This window comes from Mustela nivalis, assembly GCF_964662115.1.
Source record: "Mustela nivalis genome assembly, chromosome: 18".
Classification (NCBI taxonomy): Eukaryota; Metazoa; Chordata; class Mammalia; order Carnivora; family Mustelidae; genus Mustela; species Mustela nivalis.
The window spans coordinates 42,978,847-43,005,675 of NC_139037.1; the positions used below are offsets into that span (position 1 = coordinate 42,978,847).

The following is a 26,829-nucleotide window of genomic DNA, read 5'->3' on the forward strand; positions in this document are numbered from 1 at the left end:
TGGAAGGTGCAAACCTTCCGTGCCTCGCAACCCTGAGACCTGGCTAGACGCTGAGAATTGCAGTTACAGCCGTTGAGGGAGGGTCCGGGCAGGGCCCTGAGAGGAATTGGCCGCGGGTGCGTCTCTGGACCACATTTCCCAGAGGGCCCGGTGGGTCCGGTCGCTCTTCTCGCAAGAACGCGAAAGTTTCGTCACGCCTGGCGGGACTGTTAGATCCGTGAGGTGAGAGTCGGTAGGTCGCGGGGGACTCGAAAGGCGTAAATTGAGGAGCCCGGAGATAGGTACCAAGGTGGGTCATCCGGCCTGTACCGTACGGGTGGAGCGGCCTGTAAAGGGGATTGTGTGTGTGAGAGATTGAGACCTGTGTGCGGTTATCGGTTGCCTGTCATTGTGGGGTTGTAATTGCATGTGTCCCGATGACGGTTGTGACCCCGAGACACTGTTGTGGGGGGGGGGTACCTAAGGCTGTAGGAGAGTAACAATGTTCGGTGGCGGGTATGTGATTGTAACCGTGTTACCATGGGTAGCTCTGTGTGCGCGCGTGTGGAGTGCTTGTCGCATTGGTTTCAGTATGTCGGTGCTCAGGTTATGGGGCACTTTGTGTCAGGGTATTGGGTTCCTGTCATATGTAAGATTGTAACTTCAGAACTTTGTCCCCAGGGAACTTCTGTGAAGTTTGGTCGGGTTATAGCCCTTTGGCAGCGGTGGCCTTAGCTTTTTCCAGACACACAGATTAGGCAGAATGCTCCATTCTCTGATCTCCATTCCCTGCGTGTGGTGGGGGCTGGGGCTGGGACTGGAGGTGACTTCTGACCAGACCAGTTTGGGGAAAAAAGGAAAACATGGTGTTTTGCAATTACCTTTTCCTCTCCCCAGTTCCACCTTTCTCCAGGTGCAGAAGAGAAGAATGCACAATGAACTTCTACAAGCAGTGTCCAAGGTGTGTTGGAGTTTTCTCTTTGCTTTCTTTCTTCTGAAAGTTAAATGCTTAATAAAGATATGTCATTTAATTGTAGGTCCTTATAATTAAAGGGAAGGATGGTCCAGCCTGGTTTTAAAGCCCAACAGCACCCCTATATGTATTGTTCACTTATTTGGGAAATGGCTCTACTTCCGTTTGTTGAGTTTTCTTCTTTTTAAATGCAGTATTATGATTTAAATACAATTGTTATGATATTAAAATAAAAACACGGGGCGCCTGGGTGGCTTAGTTGGTTAAGGGACTGACTCTTGATCTGGACTCAGGTCTTGAACTCCAATCCAGGTCCTAAGTTCAAGCCCCACACTGGGCTCTCTGCTGGGCATGGAGCCTACTAAAATAAAATAAACAATAAAATAACATGTAACATAATGCAACACATAACACAGCACGTAACAACACAACATAACATATAACATAAAACACAACATCACTATTACTTAGAGATTTTAGAAACAATTACCAAGAAAAAATAAAATTTGACGCCTGGGTGTCTCAGTTGGTTAAGTGGCAGCCTTCGGCTCAGGTCATGATCCCAGCGTCCTGGGATAGAGTCCCACATCAGGCTCCTTGCTCAGCAGGGAGCCTGCTTCTCCCTCTGCCTCTGCCTGCCATTCTGTCTGCCTGTGCTTGCTCTCTCCCCCTCTCTCTCTCTGATAAATAAATAAAATCTCTAAAATAAATAAATAAAATGTGATCACTCAAATATCTAATGTTAATATTTTGATTATTTTTTAAAATTATTTCTTTATTTGACAGAGAGAGATCACAAGTAGGCAGAGAGGCAGGCAGAGAGAGAGAGGAGGAAGCAGACTCCCCGCTGAGCAGAGAGCTCCATGTGGGGCTCGATCCCAGGACCCTGAGATCACGACCTGAGCCGAAGGCAGAGGCTTAACCCACTGAGCCACCCAGGCGCCCCTTGATTAATTTTTTAAAAAGATTTTATTTATTTGAGAGGCAGAGTGAGCGAGAGAGAGAGCAGGTAAGCAGAAGCAGAGGGAGGGGGAGAAGCAGGTTTCCTGCTGAGCAAGGAACCAGATGTGGGACTCAATCCCAGAACATGGGATTATGACCTGAGTAGAGGCTTAACTGACTGAGCCACCCAGGTGCCCCTTAATTAATTTTTATTATTTTTCCAAAATCAAATTATACTTCACTTACTATATTATATCCTACATTTTCACTAGAAAGTATTATTCTTCTGTGTTGTCAAATGGTCTTTGTAAATACCATTTTTTAAAGATACATATTTCTTTTTTTTTTTAAAGATTTTATTTATTCATCTGACAGACAGAGATCACAAGTAGGCAGAGAGGCAGGCAGAGAGAAAGGGGGAAGCAGTCTCCCCGCTAAGCAGAGAGCCCGATGCAGGGCTTGATCCCGGGACCCTGAGATCATGACCTGAGCCAAAGGCAGAGGCTTAACCCACTGAGCCACTCAGGCACCCAAAGATTCATATTTCTTTGTGTGAGTTATGTTCTCTCCCTTTCTTCATGTCAGTATGTCTGACTTTGAAATCTTTAAGTATTTATTTACTTATAAATAACACACATACAGCCCCCATCCACCCATACACACAGAGGTTTGAAATTGGACTTCATGATTAATAATAAGATTGTATACCATTTCATGTATTTATTGGTTATTAAGATTTCTCCTTTTGTGACCTGCCTGTTCAAATATTTTAACTTTTTGCCCCTTGATTATCTCTTGTTGATTCATAGGGTTTCTTTATATAATCTGGATATGAGTCCTTCATTGATAGTTTTCCGTTTAGATTGTTTTATCATTTCTTTTAAGGTGGTTTTATGAATAGAAATCCTAACTTTAATGCAGTTATCAATTTTTTTTTCTTTGTGGTTAGTGCTTTTTGTGTTTCTGGAAATCCTTTCTAGGGCGCCTGGTGGCTCAGTCAGTGAGACACCTGAGCCAAAGGTGTCTACTTTGGCTCAGGTTGTGATCTGGGGCTGGGGTTCTGGGATTGAACCCCAGGTCAGGCTCCCTGCTCAGTGGGGAGTCTGCTTGTCCTTCTCCCTCTGTTCCTCCCCCTGCTTGTGCTGTCTCTCTTTCTCTCTCTCAAATTAATAAGTAAAATCTTTATTTTTTACTACTTATTTATTTTAAAGATTCTATTTGTTTATTTCACTCTCTGTCAAATAAATTTGACACTCTCTGTCAAATTTTGACAGTCAAATAAACACAAGCAGGGGGAGTGGGAGAGGGAGAAGCGGGCTTTCCCCCAGAGCAGGGAGCTTGACGCGATCCCGAAGCTACAAGTTTTGCTTTTTGGGGTTCTGGCTGGCCCAGTTGGTGGAGCATGTGACTTTGATCTCAGGGTTGTGAGTTTGAACCCCACATTGGGTGTGGAGATTACTTAAAAATAAAATCTTTTTTTTTTTTTTAAGATTTTTTAAAGATTTTATTTATTTACTTGACAGAAATCACAAGTAGGCAGAGAGGCAGGCAGAGAGAGGGGGGGAAGCAGGGATGTGGGGCTTGTTCCCAGGACCCCGAGATCATGACCTGAGCTGAAGGCAGAGGCTTAACCCACTGAGTCACCCAGTCGCCCCTTAAAAATAAAATCTTAAAATAAAAAAGTTTGCCTTTCCTATTTATATATTTAATCCACCTGTAACTGGCTTTTGTGTACAATGTAAAGTGGGGCCCAGATTTTACCCACTTATGAATTCTTTCCTCGCTTTTTCAGTACCATATATTAGGTCACTATGTTCCCATTTCAGATATATCCAAACATATAAAAATCCAGTATCTATATATAAGTGGATGTGTTCACGAGCTCTTTGTTCTGTTGTTTTAAAACAGTATCACAGTCTTGATTATTCTAGTTTCGTTGTCCTTTATTTTATTTTATTTTTTTTAAAGATTTATTTATTTATTTGACAGACAGAGATCACAAGTAGGCAGAGAGAGAGAGAGGAGGAAGCAGGCTCCCTGCTGAGCAGAGAGCCCGATGTGGGGCTCGATCCCAGGACCCTGGGATCATGACCTGAGCCGAAGGCAAAGGCTTTAACCCACTCACTGAACCACCCAGGCACCCCTACTCCCAGTTTTTAAAATGTGGATATTTGGTACAGAGGCAAAGGAAATCACGTTAAGAATCAGTCATCCCCAATCTATTGCACTTAAGACCTTTCTGGGTTTCTTTAGAAGATGGCTGAGTATTTCCAATCCATTCTTCTGTGCCAAAACCCAGAATATCTGGTTTTCCTCCCATCAGCCTCTAATTATACTTGCCATTTCTGTAGTGAAGATTGTTGCCCAATATTAATGGGAATAATGCTAAGAGGTTAGTATAATATAGTAGAAGCTAATCAGAAGCTGTTCTCAGAAGCTAATCAGATGTTTTTTGTTTCTTAAAGATTTTATTTATTATTTTTTAAAAAAAGATTTTATTTATTTGTTTTACAGAGAGAAATCACAAGTAGATGGAGAGGCAGGCAGAGAGAGAGAGAGGGAAGCAGGCTCCCTGCTGAGCAGAGAGCCCGATGCGGGGCTCGATCCCAGGACCCTGAGATCATGACCTGAGCCGAAGGCAGCAGCCTAACCCACTGAGCCACCCAGGCGCCCCTTTTATTTTTAAGTAATCTCTACATCCAACATAGGGCTTAAGCCTGCAAACCACGAGATCAGAAGTTTCATGTCCTACCAACTGAACCAGCCTGGCACCGCCCCTGCCCCTTTTTTTAACCTAATGTTTAATCAGGAAATATTCGAAGCATAATAAAATCAGAAAAAGCACAAGAATATATGCCATCACCAATGTTATTTAACATCGTTGCATTGATATTAACCAAAGCACTTAGCCAAGAGAAAGAAGTTGGTTAAAAATTAGAAAAGAGAATATAAGATAATTGCTTTGCAGATGATATGAATGTGTACCTGAAAACCAAATCAGTGTATAACTAGCACTTTGAAATAAGCAGGCCTCCATAGGAAGCAAGTAAAATAAATTAGTTTTCATATTTTCTACTTTCATCTCTCTGTGGGCTGATTTTTTTGTTGCCCTGGATAAAATAACTTGTGCAGTTTCTATACTTGTTTTGATCACTCTTTGGTATCCTTTGGTTATTTTCAGTGATAAAGGTCAGTCTCATTCTACTAATTACAATCTCTAGTTGAATATAATAATATGTAAGCTTCAGAGGAAGAGCAGAGGGAGAGGGACAAGCCAACTTGGTGCTGAGCGCAGAGCTCAGTGTGGGATTCGATCCCACAACCCTGAGATCATGACCTGAGCCAAAATCAAGAGTCATGTGATTAACTGATTGAGCTACCAATATCTACTTACAATACCTGTCTTACACTTGGGGATTCTGTGCTTTGCTGCTTTGTTGGGAATCCCATTGTCCTTCCATTGAGTCCACATCTGGTCCAAAAAGGGCACTGGATACCAGTTTCTGTGCCCTCTAAACTTCAGGAAACAGCAAAAATTCTCCTAAATAATCTCATCATTTTACTTTGGACCTTGGAGTCTAAGATGAAGAAATAACTTAATTTTTCCTGTGGGATGGAAAATGTGTGTCATTTTTCAGCAACCAGTTTTTGGACACCAACTGAGTGTCCTGCAATTTAATTCAATTCTGACACTAATTACAGAGTTAACACAGAGCACCACAGGTTTAGTGGGCTTAGCCTTACAAGACTGCCCTATTTGAGACAGCATCTCCAAGCCTTGGGTAGCCCCAAGCAGACCACAAACAGAGGTATTCCCATTATCCCTACTCAGGTATAGTAATTGATTAGAATGATTTATAGACCTCAGGAAAGTACTGTATTTAATCATAGTTTTACTATAAAGAATGCAATTCAGGAACAGCAAAATGGTAGAGATGCATAGGGCAAGGTATGAGAGGGAGGATAATATCTGGAACGGTTCTTAAGGATTTTGCCTAACAAAATGGCTGAAGTGAAAGCTTTCCTTTGGTAATGTTTATATTGTAGAAAATTCTGCCACCAGCAAAATTATAAAAGTTAAAGAATTTATGTTAATAAGGAATAATTCTTATAACAGTCATAAGAGAAGTATAACTTTCTTTTTTTTTTTTTTAAGATTTTATTTATTTATTTATTTTAGAGAGATTTATTTGACAGAGATCACAAGCAGGCAGAGAGGCAGGCAGAGAGAGAGGAGGAAGCAGGCTCCCTGCTGAGCAGAGAGCCCGATGCGGCGCTTGATCTGAGGACTCAGAGTTCATGACCTGAGCTGAAAGCAGCAGCTTAACCCGCTGAGCCACCCAGGCGCCCTGAGAAGTATAACTTTCAAGAAATTTAAATTATATTCTTGTCTAAGATGGTGATATTTTATTTATTTTTCAAAGATTTATGTATTTATTAGAGAGAGAGCTCAAGCAGGAGGGACAGAGGGAGAGGGAGAGGGGATCTGAAGCAGATTCTATGCTGGGCATGGAGCCCAACGTGGGGCTCTATCTCACAACTCTGAAATCATGACCTGAGCTGAAACCAGGAGTTGGACATTTAGTTAGAATGCCACGCAGGCACCCCAATAGTGATTTTTAAATTAATGTTTAGCCAGTTTTGCATTAAAAAATTTTTCAAGAAATTTTAAGACTTAAAAAAAAAATGTCAGGGCTTTGTCCCAGTACCCAATCCTACTCCCCTCAGATGGCTACCTTCAGATTTTTTCCTATTTCTCTTTGCACTTTTTGCTTTGTTTTGTTTTTAATTTTTTTTTAATTTTTTTTTTTTAAGATTTATTTATTTGACAGAGAGAAATCACAAGTAGACAGAGAGGCAGCCAGAGAGAGAGAGAGAGGGAAGCAGGCTCCCTGCTGAGCAGAGAGCCCGATGCGGGACTCGATCCCAGGACCCTGAGATCATGACCTGAGCCGAAGGCAGTGGCTTAATCCACTGAGCCACCCAGGCGCCCCTGTTTTTAATTTTTAAGTAATCTCTATAGCCAATGTGGGGCTCATACTCACAACCACGTGATCAAGAGTTGCTCATTCCACACTGACAGTCAGCCAGGTGTCCTTTTCCCTATATTTCTTTCTTGTTTTCTTTTCTTTCTTTCTTTCTTTTTTTTTTTTTAAAGATTTTATTTATTTATTTGAGAGAGAGCACGGTGGGGTCAGGAGCAGATGGAGAGGAAGAGGGAGAAGCAGAGTCCCCACTGAACAGTCAGGTAGATGTGGGCCTTGATCCCAGGACCCTGAGATCATGACCTGAGTTAAAGGTAGATGCCTAACTGAAGCCACTCAGGTACCCCTGTTTCCCTGTATTTCTAGTTTATATTCCTACATTGCTGTTTTTTAAAGATATGCTGTTTATTTATTTGGATGGGTTAGGACAGAGGGAGAGGGAAAGAGAGAGAATCTGAAGCAGGCCCCACACATAGCATAGAGCTTGACACTGGGCTGGATCTCACATCTCTGAACCAAAATCAAGAATCAAACACTTAATTGACTGAGCCACCCAGGCATCCCCATTGCTATTCTTTTTATAGACATATCTTGGTGACTTTCTTGAGGTAAATAAGGGTTGAGATTTCCCATATCATATTTCTCACTTCCTGTTCCTGTAGAAGAATTATATCACAATTTTCTTAAATCATTGATACTCACGTAATTAGGACCTCACAGATATTATTAATCTGAGTAGTACACTAGAGCCTAAATTCTTTTCAGTACAACTTTTACAATTTTCTGAGGGTAAACGACTTTGTTTCTTCATTTGTCTTTTTCCATATATGTGTTGCTCTTTTTTTCCCCATATCTACCAACATTGCTTCCAGGTGCCTATCAAAAATATTTTCCATATGATCAAACTTACTAGGTCTTTATTTTTCCTTGGAGACCTCTTTCCCATAGTCCTTTAATTTCTTGTTCCTAGACATCGCTCTCTAGTTCTGCCAGGTATTATCCTGGAACTTGCCTTTCACAGTTACACTTGAGACCTTGTCATGTATTCTCATGTTAGTTTTGTAATTTCTGAATATAGTATCTTTCTTTTTCTTAATTTACTCCATACTTTTGAAGGAGCATGTAGGCCAGGAGTTTCTTATTTTCCTTTTTTTTTTTTTTTTTAAGATTTTATTTTTATTTATTTGACAGAGAGATCACAAATAGGCAGAGGGGGAGGCAGAAAGAGAGGAGGAAGCAGGCTCCCTGCTGAACAGAGAGCCCCACGTGGGGATCGATCCCAGGACCCTGGGACCATGACCTGAGCCCAAGGCAGAGGCTTAACCCCCTGAGCCACCCAGGTGCCCCCAGGAGTTTCTTTTAAAAGCTCAGAGGGTTGCCTGGCTGGCTTGGTTGGTTGGGCCTCTGCCTTTGGCTTGGGTCATGGTCTTGGAGTCCTGGGATCGGCCCCTCGTCGGGCTCTCTGCTCGGTGGGTGGTCTGCGTTCCCCCACCCCACTGCCTGATTCTGTGCCTACTTGTGATCTCTCTGTCAAATAAATTTTTAAAATCTTAAAAAAAAAAAAGCTACTGAGAGATAATTTTATCTTTCCCTGTAGATCTCGAAGTAATCTTATTCTTCACACCATTTTGTTTTTAATCTTGCTTGGTATATACTCTTCACACTAGCTTTGACTGGGTATAGAATTCTAGGCCAGAATTAATTTTCATTTGTAATGTTAAAGGAATCACTTTTTTTTTCTTCAGGTGGAGCTGTTGAAAAGTCCACTGTGATTTTAATTCCTATAAATTTTTTTTAAGATTTTATTTATGTATTTGACAGACAGAGATCATAAGTATGCAGAGAGAGGGGGAGGAGGAAGCAGGCTGGCTCCCTGCCAAGCAGAGAGCCCGATGCGGGGCTCGATCCCAGGACCCTGAGATCATGAACTGAGCCGAAGGCAGAGGCTTTAACCCACTGAGCCACCCAGGCACCCCTAATTCCTATAAATTTTTATGTGATGTATGTTTTCTTCTTACAAGCTTTTAGAAAGTTCTGTTTTTCCTTGATATTCTGAAATTTTACTCCAAAAGGTATCATAAGATTTTTTTCTTAAGTACATCACATTGTTTCCTCTTTTGGGTCTTAAAGGAAAAATATGGGAAGGGGGAAAGGATTCACATATATGCACACCTTACTATAACCAGGCATCGAGCATTGAGCTGTATGATTAGCAATGCTAAAGTTTACTTGCATGTTGCTTGATATATCCCTCTGTACACAAAAGATATGTTTTCTACTGATATAATAGAGTTCCAGTCCCTTCAGTTTGCTTAATAAGCTCTAGCACCATCTCTACTACAATCTTTTTTCTTTTTAAGATTTTATTTATTTATTTGAGAGAGAGATCTCACACACAATCATGGGGAGCGGCAGGCAGAGGCAAAGGGAAAAGCAGGCTCCCCCACAGAGAAGAGAGCCTGATGTAAGGTTTGATCCTAGGACCCTGGAATCAAGATCTGAGCCGAAGGCAGATGGTTAACTGACTGAGCTACCCAGGTGCCTCACCATCTTTTTTTTTTTTTTTTTTTTTTTTTTAATCTCCTTCTACTGTGAAAGCATGTTTGTTGTTTCAGGGGTCAATGATGTTCAGGGATGTATCTATAAACTTCTCTCAGGAGGAATGGGAATGCCTGGATTCTGGTCAGATGAATTTATACAAAGAAGTGATGTTGGAGAATTTCAGCAACCTGGTTTCAGTGGGTAAGGATAACTATCCCCCCAAATTCAGAGTCTGCCCTTCGGAATGTCTCCTTTCTCCATTATGAATTATTTGTTTCAAGTAACCAGCTAAATTTCTGCTCCCTGTTCCTCAAGGAATGGTTTGAGTTGGAATGGAATGGAATGGAAGAGTTGGAAATGAGCACCTTCAGTGGGTTGAAGCTTCATCTTCATCTTTCTCTGGTCCTTCCTATAGTGGCATCTTTTTCTTGATCACCAAGGGACTGCATCTGATTTCTGGGACACCCACAGCATAACAATGTCCCGTGTCTTTTCTTGTGATCAGGACTTTCCAATTCTAAGCCAGCTGTGATTTCCTTATTGGAACAAGGAAAAGAACCCTGGATGGTTGAAAGAGAGCTGACAAGAGGCCTTTGTTCAGGTGAGATGATAGGTAGTGATTTTGTCCATTTTTCAATTGGGTTGTCTTATTATTAGTGAGTTTTGAGTTAATTATATATTCTAGACACAAGTTTTATCAACCATATGTTTGTGAGTATTTTCTTAGTAGGTATGTTTTCACCCTCTTGATTTTGTCCTTTGAAGCACAAATTTTTAAATTTAACAAGATCTAGTTTATCTATTTTTTTCTTTGGTTGCGTGTACTTTTGGTGTGAGCTCCTTTAAGTTATGACCCTTCATAATTAAGTTTATTAATACCTTCTGGAAGTAGGAAAATATTTCATACTTATCCTATTATTTAGATAAAGGATTTTTGTCAATTTTATCTCAAAAAAAAAATTGAAGATAAAACAAAAAAAGCTTTCTCAACTGTAGATACAACTTTAGTTTTATAATTTAGCCATAAGATAGAATGAACAAAGAACTAAAGAACTCACCAATGCAGATTTCCCAAGATTTATTTTCCTTTCCAGGAGGCACCAAATATTATAAACAGACCACTGGAAGATAATAATCCAAATTCTCTGTCATCTCAGTTAACAGAGAATGAAGGGATCCCCAGATAACTGGAACAGATTTCCATTATCCCTATAGAAATTACCATAAAATCAGGGGCGCCTGGGTGGCTCAGTGGGTTAAATCCTCTGCCTTCAGCTCATGTCATGATCTCAGGGTCCTGGAATCGAGCCCCCCACCGGGTTCTCTGCTCGGTGGGGAGCCTGCTTCCTCCTCTGTCTCTGCCTGCCTCTGCGTACTTGTGATCTCTGTCTGTCAAATAAATAAATAAAATCTTAAAAAGAAAAAAAAAGAAATTACCATAAAATCAGATTCCTAATCACTATAACTTACCAGCCTTGCACAAACCAGTAGCAAAACTAGACTTAGTCCAAAAACAAAACCCAGGATGCATTGAGGAGGGTGTAGTGGAGAGAAAGTGAATTAAAGTAGCATTTTATTGCTGCTTGGAATTTACTGAGGCAGCGAAGAAGAAAAGACTGCTGGGCCTTAAATAGCCCATGAGATACACTTCACAAGTCATACTTTATTGCCTCCTGCAAATAAGTCCATTTGGACATTTCAGTGGGACCTTCAGAATTGTCAGAGTATAACATTTTCAAAACTTTTCAAAAGTATAATTATTCAAAAATTAAAGATGATTCTTCTAAGTATATGATAAGCACATTTGAAATATTTATTTAGCTCACTAATGAGAGAACCAGAGGAATGGTAAAGCTTGTTCAAGTTGTCTGGGAGACTCTGAGTTTATATTATGATTATATACATATATATGTAATTATATTACAATGCAGGAATCACATCACTATTGTGGATACAAAAACTAGTTACTGTCTTAGAGGATAGTAAATTTGTAACCTTCAGGCTGTCTTTTCACCAGACAAATAAATCATTTATAACTGTTGTTCATAGCAATTTTTCGTTCTTTGTTCAGTTGCTTTCTAGATTTTTCAAGTAGATTGTAAGCATACTACAATTTTCTAATTGATATTGTTCGTATAGAGAAATAGTATAAGCTTTTTTTTTTTTAACATGTGGAAAGGAGTTTAATTTTATTATCGGGGAAATGCAGTGGGATATCATTATGTCATCTGTAACGTAGGCAAAAATTTAAGTCTGACATTAGTAAGAATAGATGAGAATGTGGAACAGCACCTTCAAGCTGCTGATAGGGTATAACTTCATACAACTGCTTTTTATTCTTTCTTTTTAAATTTAATTGTGAAGGGCACCTGGATGGCTCAATTGGTTGAGCATCTGCCTTTGACTTAGGTCGTGATCTCAGGATCCTGGGATCAAGCCCCATGTCCACCTCCTTTGCTCGGCAGGGAGTCTGCTGCTTCCTCTTCCTCTGCCCTTTCCCTCTGCTCGTGCTTGCTGTCCCCCCCTCTGTCTCTTTCAAATAAATAAAATCTTTAAAAAAAAATTTAATTGTGATAAGATCATTTAACACGAGATCTACCCTCAACAAATTTTTAAGTGTATAATACAATATTGTTAACTTTAGGCGCAGTAGTATATATTAGCAACTGCTCGTTTCCTTATAACCCCAGCCGTTGGTAACCAACTACTCTTGGTAACTACTCTTTTGTTCTGTGAGTTTTACCCTTTTTAGATATCTCCTATAAGTCAAATAATGCTGTATTTGTCCTATAACTGGTTTATTTCATGTAGCTTAGTGTCTTCATGTTGTTTCATATGGAAGGATTTCCTTCTTTTTAAGGTTGAATAATATTCCATTGTAAATATATAACACATTTTGTTTATCCACTCATCCATCTGTAGATTTAGGTTGTTTTCACATCTTGACTATTATGAGTAGTACTGCAATAAACACATGAGTGCTAATATCTCTTCAAGATCCTGATTTCAAACGGGGTGCCTGGGTGGCTCAGTGGGGAAGGCCTCTGCCTTCAGCTCAGGTCATGATCTCAGGTCAGCATTGAGCCCCCCCGCGTCGAGCACCGCGCTCTGCTCAGCAGGGAGCCTGCTTCTCCCCGCTCTCTTTGCCTGCCTCTCTGCCTACTTGTGATCTCTCTGTCAAATAAATAAAATCTTTAAAAAAAAAAAGATCCTGATTTCAATTCTTTTGGATAAATACCCAGAAGTGGGATTGATGGATCATATGATAGTTCTGTTGTTAATTTTTTAGGAACAAGAGTTCCAATTTCTTTGCATCTCCTCCAATATTTGTTACTTGTTTTTTGTTTGTTTGTTTGTTTGTTTTAATGACAGCCATCCTAAAAGTAATAGGCAATGTTTCTTCATGGTTTTGATTTATGCTTCTGTAATGATTTGAGATTTTTGAGCATCTTTCATATACTTCTTGACCATTTATACATTTTCTTTGGGAAAACGTCTACACACGTTCTCAACTTATATTTTAATCAGATTAGTTCTTTCGCTATATATTTAAGAAAGTTAACCACTATCAGATACATGGTTGGCAAATATTTTCTCCCATTCCATAAGTTACCTTTTCACACTTTTGTTTCCTTTGCTGTGCACAAGCTTTTAAATTTAATGTAGTCCTATATGTCTGTTTGCTTTTGGTGTCATATCCTGAAATCATCAATAAGACCAGTGTCATGAAACTTTTCCCTTATGTGAAGCTTTATAGTGTCAGGTCTCATGTTTAAGTCTTTAATACATTTTGAGGTGGTTTTTCGGTATGGGATAAGATAAAGGCTAAATTTTGCATATGAATGTTCAGTTTTCCCATCATCATTTGTTAGAGACTTTCCCTTTTCTTTCTTTTTTTTTTTTTAAAGATTTTATTTATTTATTTGACAGACAAGAGGTCACAAGTAGGCAGAGCAGCAGGCAGAAAGAGAGAGAGGAGGAAGCAGGCTCCCTGCTGAGCAGAGAGCCCGATGCGAGGCTTGATCCCAGGACGCTGAGATCATGACCTGAGCCGAAGGCAGAGGCTTTAACCCACTGAGCCACCCAGGTGCCCCTCCCTTTTCTGTTATGTAGTCTTGGCATCTTTGTTGCATATTAATTGACTGTGTATACGTGAATCTATTTGTTCTCTTTTGTTCTCTTGACTTATATGTATGTCTTTGTGCTAGTACCATACTGTTTTAATTACTGCTGCTTTACATTGTGGAATCAGGAAATGTGAAGCCTCCAACTTTGTTGTACTTTCTGAAGATTATTTTGGCTCATTGGATTGTTTTTTTCTATTTCTATAGAAAATGCTATTGGGATTTTGATAGGGATTGCATAGAATCAGTAGATTGTTTTGGGGATATGGACATTTTCACAATATTCTTCTAATCCATGAACACAGAATAGCTGTCCATTATCTTGTATATCTTTAATTTATTCATCAGTGGTTTACAGTTTTCATTGTACAAGTCTCTTACCTCATCGGTTATGTGTGTTCCTAAATAGTCCTTTTCCTTTTGACGCTATTATAAATGAGACTGTTTTTCTCATTTCTCTTTCAGTTTATTGTCAGTGTAAAGAAACAACTAATTTTTATATATTGATTTTGTGTCCTGAAACTGCAAACTGAAACCATAATTTAATGGTTTATTAGTTCTAACAGTTTTTATGTGAAGTCTTTAGAGTTTTCTGTATACCAGATGTAGAAGTGGCAAGAGTGGGCGTTTTTCCTTCATGATCTTAGAGGGAGAGTCTTCAGTTTTTCATCAAGTATGATATTAGTTGTGCACTTTTTATATGTGGCCTTTATTATGTTAAGATAATATCCATGTTATTAGTTTGTTGAGAGTTTTTCATCCTGAAAAGGTGTTGAATTTTATCAAATGCTTTTTCTGCATCTGTTGAGATGATCACGTAATTTTTATCCTTCATTCTCTCTCTCTCTTTTTTTTTTTTTAAAAGATTTTTATTTGTTTATTTGAGAGACAGAGCACGAAAGGGAGAAGAGGGAGAGGGAAAAGCAGAGTCCCCACTGAGCAAGGAGCCAGACACCGGGGCTCAATCCTTGAGATCATGACTGGAGCCAGAGTTAGATACTTAACCTACTGAGTCACCTAAGCACTCCAATCTTTCATTCTCTCTCTTTTTTTTTTTTTTTTTTAAGATTTTATTTATTTTAAAGAGAGAGAGATATCACAAGTAGAGAGGCAGGCAGAGAGAGAAGGGGAAACAGGCTCCCCGCTGAGCAGAGAGTCCGACGCGGGGCTCGATCCCAGGACCCTGAGATCATGTACCTGAGCTGAAGGCAGAGGCTTAACCCACTGAGCCACCCAGGCACCCCAATCTTTCATTCTCTTAATGTGGTGTATCACATTAATTGATTTTGTGTGTTGGATTATCTTTGCATCCAAGGGATAAATTCCACTTGGTCATGGTATATGATCCTTTTAATGTGCTGTTGGATTTAGTTTACTAGTATTTTGTTGAGAATTTTTGCCTCAATATTCATTGGGGAATTGGCCTGTTGTTTTCTTTTTTATGGTGTCTTTGTCTGGCTTTGGCATGAGGGTAATGCTGGCTTCATAAAATAAGTTTGAATGTGTTCTCTCCTTTTCAGTTTTTTGGAAGAGTTTTAGGATTGGCAGCCCTTCCCCACCCCCAGGTTGGCATTATTATTTTTATTTAAATGTTTGGTAGACTTCACCAATGAAGCCATCTGGTCCTGGGCTTTTCTTTATTGAGAAATTTTCTTTTTTTAAAGATTTTATTTATTTATTGAAGAGAGAGAGCATGGCGTGGTTGGCAGAGGGAGAAGCAGACTTCCCACTGAGCAGGGAGCCCAGTACGGGGCTCTAACCCATGACCCTTGGATCATGCCCTGAGCTGAAGGCAGACAGTTAACTGACTGAGCTACCCAGGCCTCCTGCATTGAGAGATTTTTTATTGTGAGTTAATGTCCTTACTAGTTCTAGGTCTGTTCAGACTTCCTATTTCTTTATGATTCAGCCTTGATAGGTTATATATTATCCATTTCTTCCAGGTTATCTACTCGTTCATACTAGCCTTTTAATGATCCTTTTAATTTCTGTAACATCAGTTACAGATTTTTGATTTTACTTATTTGAGTTTCCTCTTTTTCTTACTATAACTAAAAGTTTATCAATTTTATTTATTTTTTCAGTAGACTGTTAGTTTCATTGATCTTTCCTGTTTTTCTATTTTATTTGGTTTATATCTGCTCTAAAATTTATTATTTCCTTCCTTATGCCAACTTGGGGTTTAGTTTGTTTCTTAAGGTGTAAGGTCATATATTTGTGTTTTTCTTATTTTTTGATGTAGGAACTATAAACTTCCCTCTTTATACTGCCTTTTCTTCATCTCATAAATATGTTTTCATTTGTCTCAAGGTATTTTCTAATTTCTCTATTTCTTTTTGACCAATTGCTTATTCAAAAGTGTATTGTTTAATTTCAACATATTTGTGAATTTTCTAGTTTTCATTCTGCTGTTGATTTCTAGTTTCATTCACTGTCGTCAGAAAAGATACTGGGAATGATTTCATTCTTCTTAAATTTCTTAAAAGACTTGTTTTGTCACCTAATATATGATCTGTCTTGGAGAACAGTCCATGTGCACTTGATAAGCATATATCTTGTTACAGCTGAGTGAAATGTTCTGTATAGGTCTGTTAGATCCATTTGATCTATGGTAGTTTTCAAGTCACTGTTTATTTTCTGTCTGGTTGTTTTTTCTATTATTGCAAGTAGGCCATTGAAGTGTCCAATTATTTTGGTCTATGTCTCACTTTAGTTTTGTCAGTGTTTGCTTTATGTATGTGCTCTGATGTTGGATCTGTATATATTTATAATTGCTGTGTCTTCCTGGTGAATTGAGCCTTTTATTATTATATAATGTCTTTAATCTCTTTTGACTGTTTTTTACTTAAAGCCTGTTTTGTCAGATATAAGTATAGCTACCCTAGCTGTCTTTAGGTTACCATTTACATGGAATATCTTTTTCTGTTTCTTCACTTTCAACTGATATGTGTGTCCTTAAATCTAAAGTGGGTCTCTTGAGGAGAGCATATAATTGGATCTTGTTTTATCCATTCAGCCACTATGTCATTTGATTGGGAAGTTTAACCCACTTACATTTAAAGTTACTATTGAGGGGCCCCTGGGTGGCTCAGTGGGTTAAAGCCTCTGCCTTCGGCTCGGGTGTGATCTCAGGGTCCTGGGATTGAGCCTTGCATTGGGCTCTCTGCTTGTTGGGGAGACTGCTTCCCCATCTGTCTTTGCCTCTCTGCCTACTTGTGATCTCTCTCTCTGTCAAATAAATAAGTGAAATATTAAAGTTACTATTGATAGGGAAGGATTTACTGTTACTATTTGTTGTTTTTCTGTTCTTGTAGTTCTTTTGCCCCTCTTTTTCTTTTTTTCTTTTTGCTTCTTTTATTTATTTATTTTTGCATTGATATGCTTTGAATCCTTTATTTTTCTTTTTTGTAATCTTTATAAGTATTTGTGGTTATACTGGGGCTTTCATAAAATATCTTGTAACAATATGTTCTGAACTGAGAACTTATTTCAATCACATACAAAACACTTAATTCTTATTCTCCCATATATTGTGTTACCAATGTTGTAATTTAATCTATTTACAGTTATCAGTATATCCATTAATATATTTTTATGTGTAGTTATTTACAATACTTTCACCTTTTTACTTTTATACTAGAATTAAGAATTAAATAAAAGTAGTTTACCCTCCTGTGTAACAGTATTACAGTGTTCTGTGTTTGTCTATATATTTGCTTTTACAAACAGAACTTCTATGCTTTTTTATTCCCTTATGTTGCTGTTTACCATCCTTATGTTTTGTGTTGAAAACTTTCTTTAGGCAGGTCTAGTAGTGATGAACTCCCTCAGGTTTTGTTTGTCTAGGAAAAGTCTCTCTCTCATTTGTTCATGAAGAAAGTTTTTTTGGGTATATTGTTCTTGAGTGGCAATTGTTTTTCTTTCATCACTTTGAATATATCATCCAGCTCCCTTCTAGCCTTCAAAATTTTGCTAAATAATCTGTTCATTGTCCTATGGTGGTTCCATTGTATAAGACAGTTTGTCATCTCTTGATGCTTTCAAAATTCTCTTTGCCTTTGAAGTTTTTATTTTACTTTTTTAGTAATCTCTAACCCCAGCATGAGGCTTGAACTCACAACCCCAAGATCAAGAGTTGCACACTCTTCCAACTGAGCCAGACAGTTGTCTGAGCCAGACACCCCTCTTTGCCTTTGACTATTGACAAAAACATTATAATGATGTTTCAGTGTGACATAGTGTGTCTTGGTGTGCATTTCTTTTGTGTGCATCTTTTTGAAATACTGTGGCTTCCTGAGTCTAGATGTCTATTTCCTTCCCCAGATTTGGGAAGTTTTTATCCATTACTAATTTGAGTAAGTTTTGTTGTTCTTTCTCTGCCTCTAACTCCTGTGTGTATATTGGGCCATTCCTTGGTGCCTCATAAGAATCTTAAACTTTCTTCACTCTTTTTTATTCTCTTTTCTTTTTGTTCCGTTGATTGAATAATTTCAAAAGACCTGTCTTTGAGTTCACTGATTCTGTCTTCTGCTTGCTCTAGTCTGTTGAATGTTGAGTCTGTTTATTGAAATTTTCAGTTCAGGGGCACCTGGGTGACTCAGTGGGTTAGGCCTCTGCCCTCGGCTCAGGTCGTGATCTCAGGGTCCTGGAATGGAGCTCCGCGTCGGACTCTCTGCTCAGTGAGGAGTCTGCTTCTCCTCTCTCTCTCTGCCTGCCTCTGCCTACTTGTGATCTGTCAAATAAATAAAAAAACTTAAAAAAATTTTTTTTCAGATAAGTTATTGCATTCTTTAGCTCCAAGATTTCTTTCTTTTTTCCAAATTTTTTGTCTCGTGGTTGGAATTCTCACTTTCCTCATGCCTTGTTCTCCTGAGCTCATTGAGCATTTTCATGATGGCTATTTAAAATTCTCTGTCTGGTAATTCCTCTACCTATATTTCATTAGGGTAATTTTCTGGAGCTTTATTTTGTTTCCTTGTTTGGATTATGTTTATCTATTTCTTCATTTTATTTCCTTGATTTTTTGTGTTGGTATCTACATGTTTAAAAAAAATGCCACTTGTCCTGTTCATTATGAATTAGCCTCATAGAAGAAAAGACCTTCACCAGTCGGAGCTTTTGTGAGCCTCTCAAACATTCATGCTAGTCTAAACCACCGTCTTTATTAGTAACTTCCAGGTGTTTAGAGTATGCCAAGTCTCATCAGCACCAATTCCTCATGTAAATCCTGAAGAAATTAGAACATTGGATGTGTGGTTCAGGTTCTTTCCCTTTCCAGAGAGAATGTGGAAGCTGGAGTGTTTGCTTGCCAGCTCTGCTCTAGAATGGGGGAAAGGGCTATGGCAATTGTTTGCATGCTAGTTCGAATCACCTTTTTTGTTCTCAGTGGCTCCCAGTTTCTAAAATATGCCAGGTCCCTCCAGGGCTCCAAGATAGAAGCCAGTCTCTCAAGTAACCCCCAGAAAAGTTGAAATATTTGATGCACTCTATCCCCTATAGGAAGAAACTGGGAGCTGCGGTTTTCCCTCCCATTTGCTATGAATTAACCTAGGACAAGAGCTATAGGGCCTTCATGCTAGTTTAAAATACTCCCTTTGTTTTTTGTAGTCCCTGGGGAGTCCACTGTATGCCAGGTCCTGAGATAGTGAGATAGAAGCCAGTCCCTTGGGTAGCTTCCAGAGAAGTTAGAAAATTGGATGCAAGGTCCAACTCTTTTCATCCTCAAGGAGATGATGGGAGCTGGAGCTGGAGTTTTCCACCCATTCATTCAGCAGTAGGCCAGGAGGAGGAGCTATGGTGAGTTTGTGTGCTAGTTCAAACTACCTCCTTTGTTCTTGGTGGCCCCCAGATATCTTGAATCTGCTGGGTCCCATCAGCACTCTGAAACTGATGAGATAGAAGCCAGTCCCTTAGGCAAACTCCAGAAAAGTTGGAATGTTTGACACACAGTCCACCTCTTTCCTTCTTCAGGGAGAAGCTGGGAGCTGAAGTTTTCCTCCCACTCACTCTGCATTGAGCAGAGAAAGGAGCTGTGGTGAGTGCCTGCATGCTAGTTCAAACCAGTGCTTCTGTTCTTTGTAGTCCCTAGGGCCTAGGGTATGCCAGGTCTGATCAAGCCTCCAGGACAGGCAGCACTCAGAAAAGTGGAGTCATTAGATGTACACTCCAACTTCTTTTCTCTTCAGGGAGAAGCTGGAGGTTTCCTCTCAGTTGTACGGAACTGTCCCACGAATGGGGATCATGGTGAGAAGGTGTCTCCAGTTTTCATACTAGTTTTGATATGACTGGCTTTACCCTTGCCTAGTGTACAGGATTCTCTTAATGAGTTTCTAGATTTCTCACAAAGGGAATTGATCCATGTATTGCTGTTGAGTTGATGTGTTTGTGGGAGTCAGGATAATCTAGCACTTATTCTACCATCTTGCTAAATGTTACTCAAAATACTATTTTTGTAAGTGATCTTTAATATCCAACAACTTTACTAAAGTTAATTTTTTATTCTCTTGGTTTTTCTAGTTCGATCATCATATTATCTGCATGTTGTTAGATTTATTACTTCCCTTACAGTCCTCATACTGATTATTTCCTTGCTTATAATGGTAGCTGGGACTGTCTTAATTGGTAACATTGGTAATGGGCATCGGTTTCTTTTTCCCCATCTTATAAGGAGCGTATCTGAAGTTCTTCACTTAACTGCAGTTTTCACCATAGTTCTGATAACTTTTACCAAGTTACAGCTATTACTTTGCAGTGCTAATTTGGTCAGAGTTATCATAAGTAGGTGTTGGCCACATCCTACAATTTTTCTGTATCTGTCAAGATGATCATGGTAGTTTGTGGTTTTATTTCAACAATAGTTGTACCCTCTGGTGTATGTCAATTTTGGCCTGTGAGTTCATGTTCCTAAGAGAATATCAATCACCTTGTGTGCCTGGGGAGGGGCCAAGAGAAAAATCCAGGCCTGTGCCCCTCCAGGTAGATTTAAGAGGTAGGAGAAGATGAGCTCAGGATGAGAAGCCCTAAAACCTCAGGATTCACTGCTGATAACTTTTATTTGCTACTGCTCTACCAGAGAATTCTCATCAGGGTTTGCTCTTCAACATTTACAAAGCAGCAACATACAGGAAGAGTATGCCTTCCCTTTTCGTAATCCACCAACTCTAGGGGTTTTAATAGCTGAGAAGGTAGAGGAGCAGATGCTTGAAAGCAGATGGTCAGCCATATTCTTCTGTCCAGCAGGACATTTTCTTTACCATTAAGCTATCCTACCCAGTCCCTTGGGTAGCTTCCAGAGAAGTTAGAAAATTGGATGCAAGGTCCAACTCTTTTCATCCTCAAGGAGATGATGGGAGCTAGTGTACAGGATTCTCTTAATGAGTTTCTAGATTTCTCACAAAGGGAATTGATCCATGTATTGCTGTTGAGTTGATGTGTTTGTGGGAGTCAGGATAATCTAGCACTTATTCTACCTGCTTGAGCAGTTGCCACCAGTTTCTGTGATAAAGGCACAGGCAACAGTGGTCCCAAAGCATTTCAGGGAAAGGCTAAATCAGAGTTTAAAGACCTTACTACCAGGCCATCCTCTCCTTGCCTTCTGTTACCATTTCTCCAGCAAGTAGCCTCCACCCTCAAATACACACAAGTTTGCACCAGTCTTCAGTCTGTCTAGAATATTTCACGATTTGCATCAGTTCCATGTAAAACCAAATTCTCTATAATTTCTCCAGGGTTAATTGAGAAACAAATCCAGAATTTTGTGTACATTCTGAGATTAGACAGGAACTTTTGGGGTTTTTAAAAATATATTTTCATTATTGTATTATCAATTTCTAAGAATTCTGTGTGTGTATGTTTTCTTAGTGCTCCTTTATTTAGCATCTTGAGCCCTTTTAATTTGGTTAGCTCTCTGAGGTTATTCATTATATGTTTTGACATTTTCTTCTGTTCCTTGCTCTGAGTGTTTCCTCACAGAAACTTTTTTCTCTTTTGGGCGCTCTTCATGTTAAGAAACATTTCTCAAATGTCTGATAAACAATGACTTACTGCTCATTTTTAAGTATGAGATGCTAAAAAGATGATTGGAACTTCTGTGTAGTAGGGATTGGGTCTTGTTGATTTTAGGATGATCTGGTTGGGTTAATATACTGAGGACAGCCCACTTTTGGTAACTTGGTCTTTTATGCATAATCTTCCTGAGAGAAGAGACATTTACTTTCATTCCTAATTGAGGGAGTTATTATCAGTATTCCAGTGGTTAAATTGGGGTGAAGTCAACAGGGTTATTTCAGTATTGGGGCCTGGACAAATTTTCTGGCAACAAATTGATGTCTTATACTTTAACTCAATTCTCACACTTCTCTGGAGTTAGCATCAGATTCCACAAGTTAAAGGGCAAGGTGCCCACCAGTTCAGATACTAGTTGCAACCAGGATCCCCAGGCTACCCCTAATCCTGTCTGACTGACAAAGTTTAGAGTTTTACATACCTCCTCAGGTTTGATAATTCATTAGAATAACTCACAAAACTAAAAAACCAAAAAGAACAACTCACAAAACTCATGAAAAGCAATGTACTTATGACTGCCATTTTATGTAAAGGATACAATGAAAAGTTAGCTGAAAACATAACACAGGGTGAAGTCTAAGAGGTACCAAGCACAGGAAATTCAATGCCTATGAAATTGAGGTGTGTTATCCTCCAGGTATGTTATATAGTTACCAACCAGGAAGTTAGTAATCAGAAGGTTACCCCAATCCTTGTCCCGAGTTTTTTATTGATTATGTAGTCATGAGTGGCCAAACCCTCCCTTGAAGCTAGGTGCCCACTGTGAATCACCACATTAGGAAAACTTAGGTATGATCAAAAGGAGCTTGTGAATAACAAAAGACTTTCTGGTCAGGAAATTCCAGTGGTTTGTGGGGCTCTGTGCCAGGAACTAGGAACAAAGACCAGTTATATTCTTTATTTTATCATAAGTGTATATATTTTCTGTTAATCTTTGTCCTTAATGCAATACTGGTAGCCACAGCTATACCTGATGTTCCTGAATCCAGATTCCTCTGGTTCCATATTTCTATATTTCGAGTTTTCTGTGAGAATAAGGAAGTATAATCCTGTATGGGATAGGAGAAGAGATCCTAGGGGTCTTACTAGTCATACAATCTTGAATTCATTCTTTAGCTTTCAGCATTCTCTATGTATCCCACTATTAGAAATGCCTGATACCTTCAATTTTTGTTCATTTTAGGGGCTCTGCACTATCAGTTAGTGCTGTGGAATTCATCCACTGCAGGCTCAGTTTGACTTTCTCTGGTCTGCAGACTCACTTATCACTCATTCATTGGCTTCCTAGCTTCCAGATTTTATTGTTACTGTCTCTTCTCCAGTGTTCACTGTCCTAGTGAGGTTTTTCTTTCCTCTTGTTAAGCTTCCACTGTAATTTTCCTCTGAATTCATGAAGAGGCAGTGGAAAACTCATAGGTCCAGTCTGTCATTTTTAACAGAAATTGTCCCCCCCCCTTTTAAAAAAAAAAGATTTTATAAATTTATTTGACACAGAGAGAGATTACAAGTACTCAGAGAGGCAGGAAGAGAGAGAGGGGGAAACAGGCTCCCTGCTGAGCAGAGAGCCTGATGTGGGACTCAATCACAGGACCCTGAGATCATAACCTGAGCCAAAGGCAGAGGCTTAACCCACCAAGCCACCCACGTGCCCAGTTGTCCCCCTTTTAAATTAGATGTACAGTCGACACTCATTACAGATTCCATATGTATGAATTCACCTACTTGCTGAAATTCGTAAACTCAGGATCAATACTTGCAGTGCTTTCATGGCAGACATACAGAACGACAAAAAATTGGAGTTGGAGTACCTATCTTCTTCTCACAGAGTATATTTCATTCTTACTCTCTTCTTTCTCATATTCAAGCTGCCTACTTTCTTAGTCACTGCCATGAAATTCCATTCCTCTCTCTCCCAAAGTCAGCATCAGAGAATTCTAAGGTAAACTATTTTCAGTGAACCCCCAATATATCGAGCCCTATCCATAGAATTACCTGAAACCATTTTTGCCAGTTTCATTCAGCAGCTTAGACTAGGGTATCCCCCCAATATGGATTTGCCAACAACACACCCTTTGCACAGTCTCAGACTGTACCCCCATTCATACATTTCACCACATTTATTTTATTATTATTATTATTATTATTATTATTAATTTTTTGACAGAGAGAAAGATACAGCCAGAGAGGGAACACAAGCAGGGAGAGTTGGAGAGGGAGAAGCAGGCTTCCCACAGAGCAGGAAGACCAATGCAAGTCTTGATCCCAGGACCCTGGGATCATGATCTGAGCTGAAGGCAGATGCTTAACGACTGAGACACACAGACGCCCCCATTTCACCACACTTATTCCTCAGTGGTCTTCTTATGTAGGTCAAACAATTATCCACAAATTTTAAGATATTCAGTATGATGCTGTGTGTGGGAGTATATGCTTATAAACATGTATATATGATTAGAATCACTGTGAAATACAGAGGGTATCCCTGAATAGGGTGTATTTGGGGAAGTTTCAGGTGATTCTGATTGACATCAGAATTTCAGAATACATTTTTTCTCTAATTACCCTCTTGAATTTCCTCTCTTGGCTCTCCTCAATGTCCATGCTTTCGTTACCAGTTTTAAAAATTGCTTAGCCATATTCGAGAACTATTTAAGCATTTACTTTCCCAGATATTATTTTTACTTTAATCTTTTTTCTTTTTTAGAAGTTTCAGTCTCTCCCAAGATAGGAAAAATGAACACACGCATTTTTATTTCTTTCAGATCTGGAATCTATGTGTGAGACGAAGATATTATCTTTAAAGAAGAGACATTTTAGTCAAGTAATATTTACCCATGAAGACATGCCTACTTTTATTCAGCCATTTCTTACTCCGCATCAAAAAACTGTTAATGAAGAGAAACCCTGTGAATGTAAGATATGTGGAAAGGCCTTTAATCAGAACTCACAATTTATTCAACATCAGAGAACTCATTCTGCTGACAAAAGCTATGAGTGTAAGGAGTGTGGGAAGACCTTTAGCCGTGGCTCACTTGTTACTCGACATCAGAGGATTCACACTGGTGAAAAGCCCTATGAATGTAAGGAATGTGGCAAGGCTTTTAGTTGTAGTTCATATTTTTCTCAGCATCAGAGGATTCACACTGGTGAGAAACCCTATGAATGTAAGGAATGTGGAAAAGCCTTTAATTATTGCTCAAACCTCAATGATCATCAGAGAATTCACACTGGTGAGAAACCCTATGAATGTAAAGTATGTGGAAAAGCCTTTACTAAGAGTTCTCAACTTTTTCCACATCTGAGAATTCATACTGGTGAAAAACCTTACGAATGTAAGGAATGTGGGAAGGCCTTTACTCAACACTCAAGGCTTATTCAACATCAGAGAATGCATACTGGTGAGAAACCTTATGAATGTAAGGAATGTGGGAAGGCCTTTAGTAGTGCCTCAACACTTACTAACCATCATAGAATTCATATAGGCAAGAAACTCTATGAATGTAAGGAATGTGGAAAGGCCTTTATTCAGAGCTCAGAACTTATTCAACATCAGAGAATCCATACAGATGAAAAACCTTATGAATGTAATGAATGTGGGAGAGCTTTTAATAAAGGCTCAAACCTTACTAGACATCAAAGAATTCATACTGGCGAGAAACCCTATGACTGTAAGGAATGTGGAAAGGCCTTTGGTAGTCGCTCTGACCTTATTCGTCATGAAGGAATTCATACTGGGTGAAAGATAAGCCCTTTTGATAATATTTATAATAATATACTTAAAACAGCTAATGGAAAAAACAAAACAAAACAGCATAATAGTTTTTTTAGGCTACTGTAACAAAGTACCGAGTACCCCAAAATGGGGTGACTTAAAACAACGGAAATGTATTCTCACGTTTTTGGAGCTCTGAAATCCAAAATTGAAGTTGTTGTTAAGGTTGGTTCCTTCGGAGGATGATTTTATTCCATGTCTTTCTCCTAGCTTCTGTTAACAGCATTCTGTGACATTACTTGTCTTGTAAATGCATCACTCCAATCTCTGCCTCCATCTTTACATTTCATTCTCCCTGTATAAATTTGTCTCTGTCTTGTATACAAGAGGAGACTCATACAGGACATCTGTCATATTGGATTAGGGCTCACCCTTATGACCTTACTTTGATTACATCTGCACAACAACCTTATTTCCATATAGGATCACATTCACAGGTGCCAGAAGTTCGGACATCAACATAGTTTAACCCATAACACTGTTAACAATGTTTTTCTAACATATTTGTAGTTTTCTTGTATACATAATTTCTTGAATCTATTTCAAAATGTCAGTTCAATGTTTAAGTTAAACCACCCTTCCCTCCAAAAAAGATTTTGTCTCAAACTAGTTCTTAAATAATTCTTACCACCCCATTGTTTTATGCTGCTTGAGTTTGAGTTTTTAGCTTAGTTTTAGAGCCATCTTTTCTATTGCTCTGCCCTATAGATCTGTTTCTACCAATACTATACTATAAGTTACATTACAGAGACTATCTTCTAATTCCTGGCAGAATTATAACTCTGTTTTTGAAGGCAGCTCTATTTCTTTCCCTTTTGTAACGCTAAAGTTTTCACGTTTTCAAAACGAAACAAAACAAATACAAACAAAATCCTTCACACACACAGTGAAAAAAAAAGTAGGTTATTTGTAAGCCTACCAAAAAGAAATTACTATTTTCAAATTATACAACATATCCTTCCAGACTTTAGTGTAATCATGATGTGCATACTATACCATAACCTGTTTATCATTCTTTTTAATGGTATCATAATAATCTTTTCTGTGGTAGATTATCATTTTGCTAAATATTACTGACATACTCTATGGTGCTCACTGAAATTTTACAGTTATAAAAGTTGCCTTCTAAATACAAAGTTAGTGCTTTTGTTTGTTTTTCTTTAAAAATAATTACATTTCAGTGTCAAAATACTGTTCAGTATTTTCTCCTTGAAAAATATTGCCAATAGTTTCAGTCCTGTCGTAATCACATTATCGGTTTATCCTTCCAGACCCTTTTTAAAAAAACTATTTTTGCTTATAAATGTGTACACACTCAACCAAATACATAAATACTTGCAATACTTATAGAAAATTAGTGCTGCTTTATAATTGATATGTATAATTGTATGTATGAATGTACATACACACATACACACACAGTAATGTGTTGGATTGATGTGAGGATTA

The 26,829-nt window shown here is 38.7% G+C and overlaps 1 protein-coding gene across 5 annotated transcripts; it reads left to right on the forward strand.

The window, feature by feature from the left end:
• Window positions 1–82: 82 nt before the first annotated feature.
• ZNF829 (zinc finger protein 829) lies at window positions 83–26,516 on the forward strand. Of its 5 annotated transcripts, none has more exons than XM_082709023.1 (5): window positions 83–222; window positions 877–940; window positions 9,495–9,621; window positions 9,926–10,021; window positions 24,371–26,516. In XM_082709023.1, the coding sequence occupies exons 2-5, from the start codon at window positions 908–910 to the stop codon at window positions 25,345–25,347; spliced, it is 1,233 nt and encodes a 410-aa protein (XP_082565149.1). In that variant the 5' UTR covers window positions 83–222; window positions 877–907; the 3' UTR covers window positions 25,348–26,516. The 5 variants fall into 5 exon arrangements, with proteins under 5 accessions (XP_082565149.1, XP_082565151.1, XP_082565150.1 ...); XM_082709025.1 differs by having other exon boundaries at window positions 9,537–9,621; XM_082709024.1 differs by having other exon boundaries at window positions 186–289.
• The last annotated feature ends 313 nt before the right edge of the window (window positions 26,517–26,829 follow it).

What these genes read in the sequence shown, in the direction of transcription:
- ZNF829 (XM_082709022.1), top strand. Translation starts at nt 743, where the DNA reads ATGCTCCATTCTCTGATCTCCATTCCCTGCGTGTGGTGGGGGCTGGGG. An exon ending in TTCTACAAGCAGTGTCCAAG is followed by an intron (nt 941 to 9,494) that starts GTGTGTTGGAGT and finishes TTGTTGTTTCAG; the next exon opens with GGGTCAATGATGTTCAGGGA. An exon ending in CAGCAACCTGGTTTCAGTGG is followed by an intron (nt 9,622 to 9,925) that starts GTAAGGATAACT and finishes TCTTGTGATCAG; the next exon opens with GACTTTCCAATTCTAAGCCA.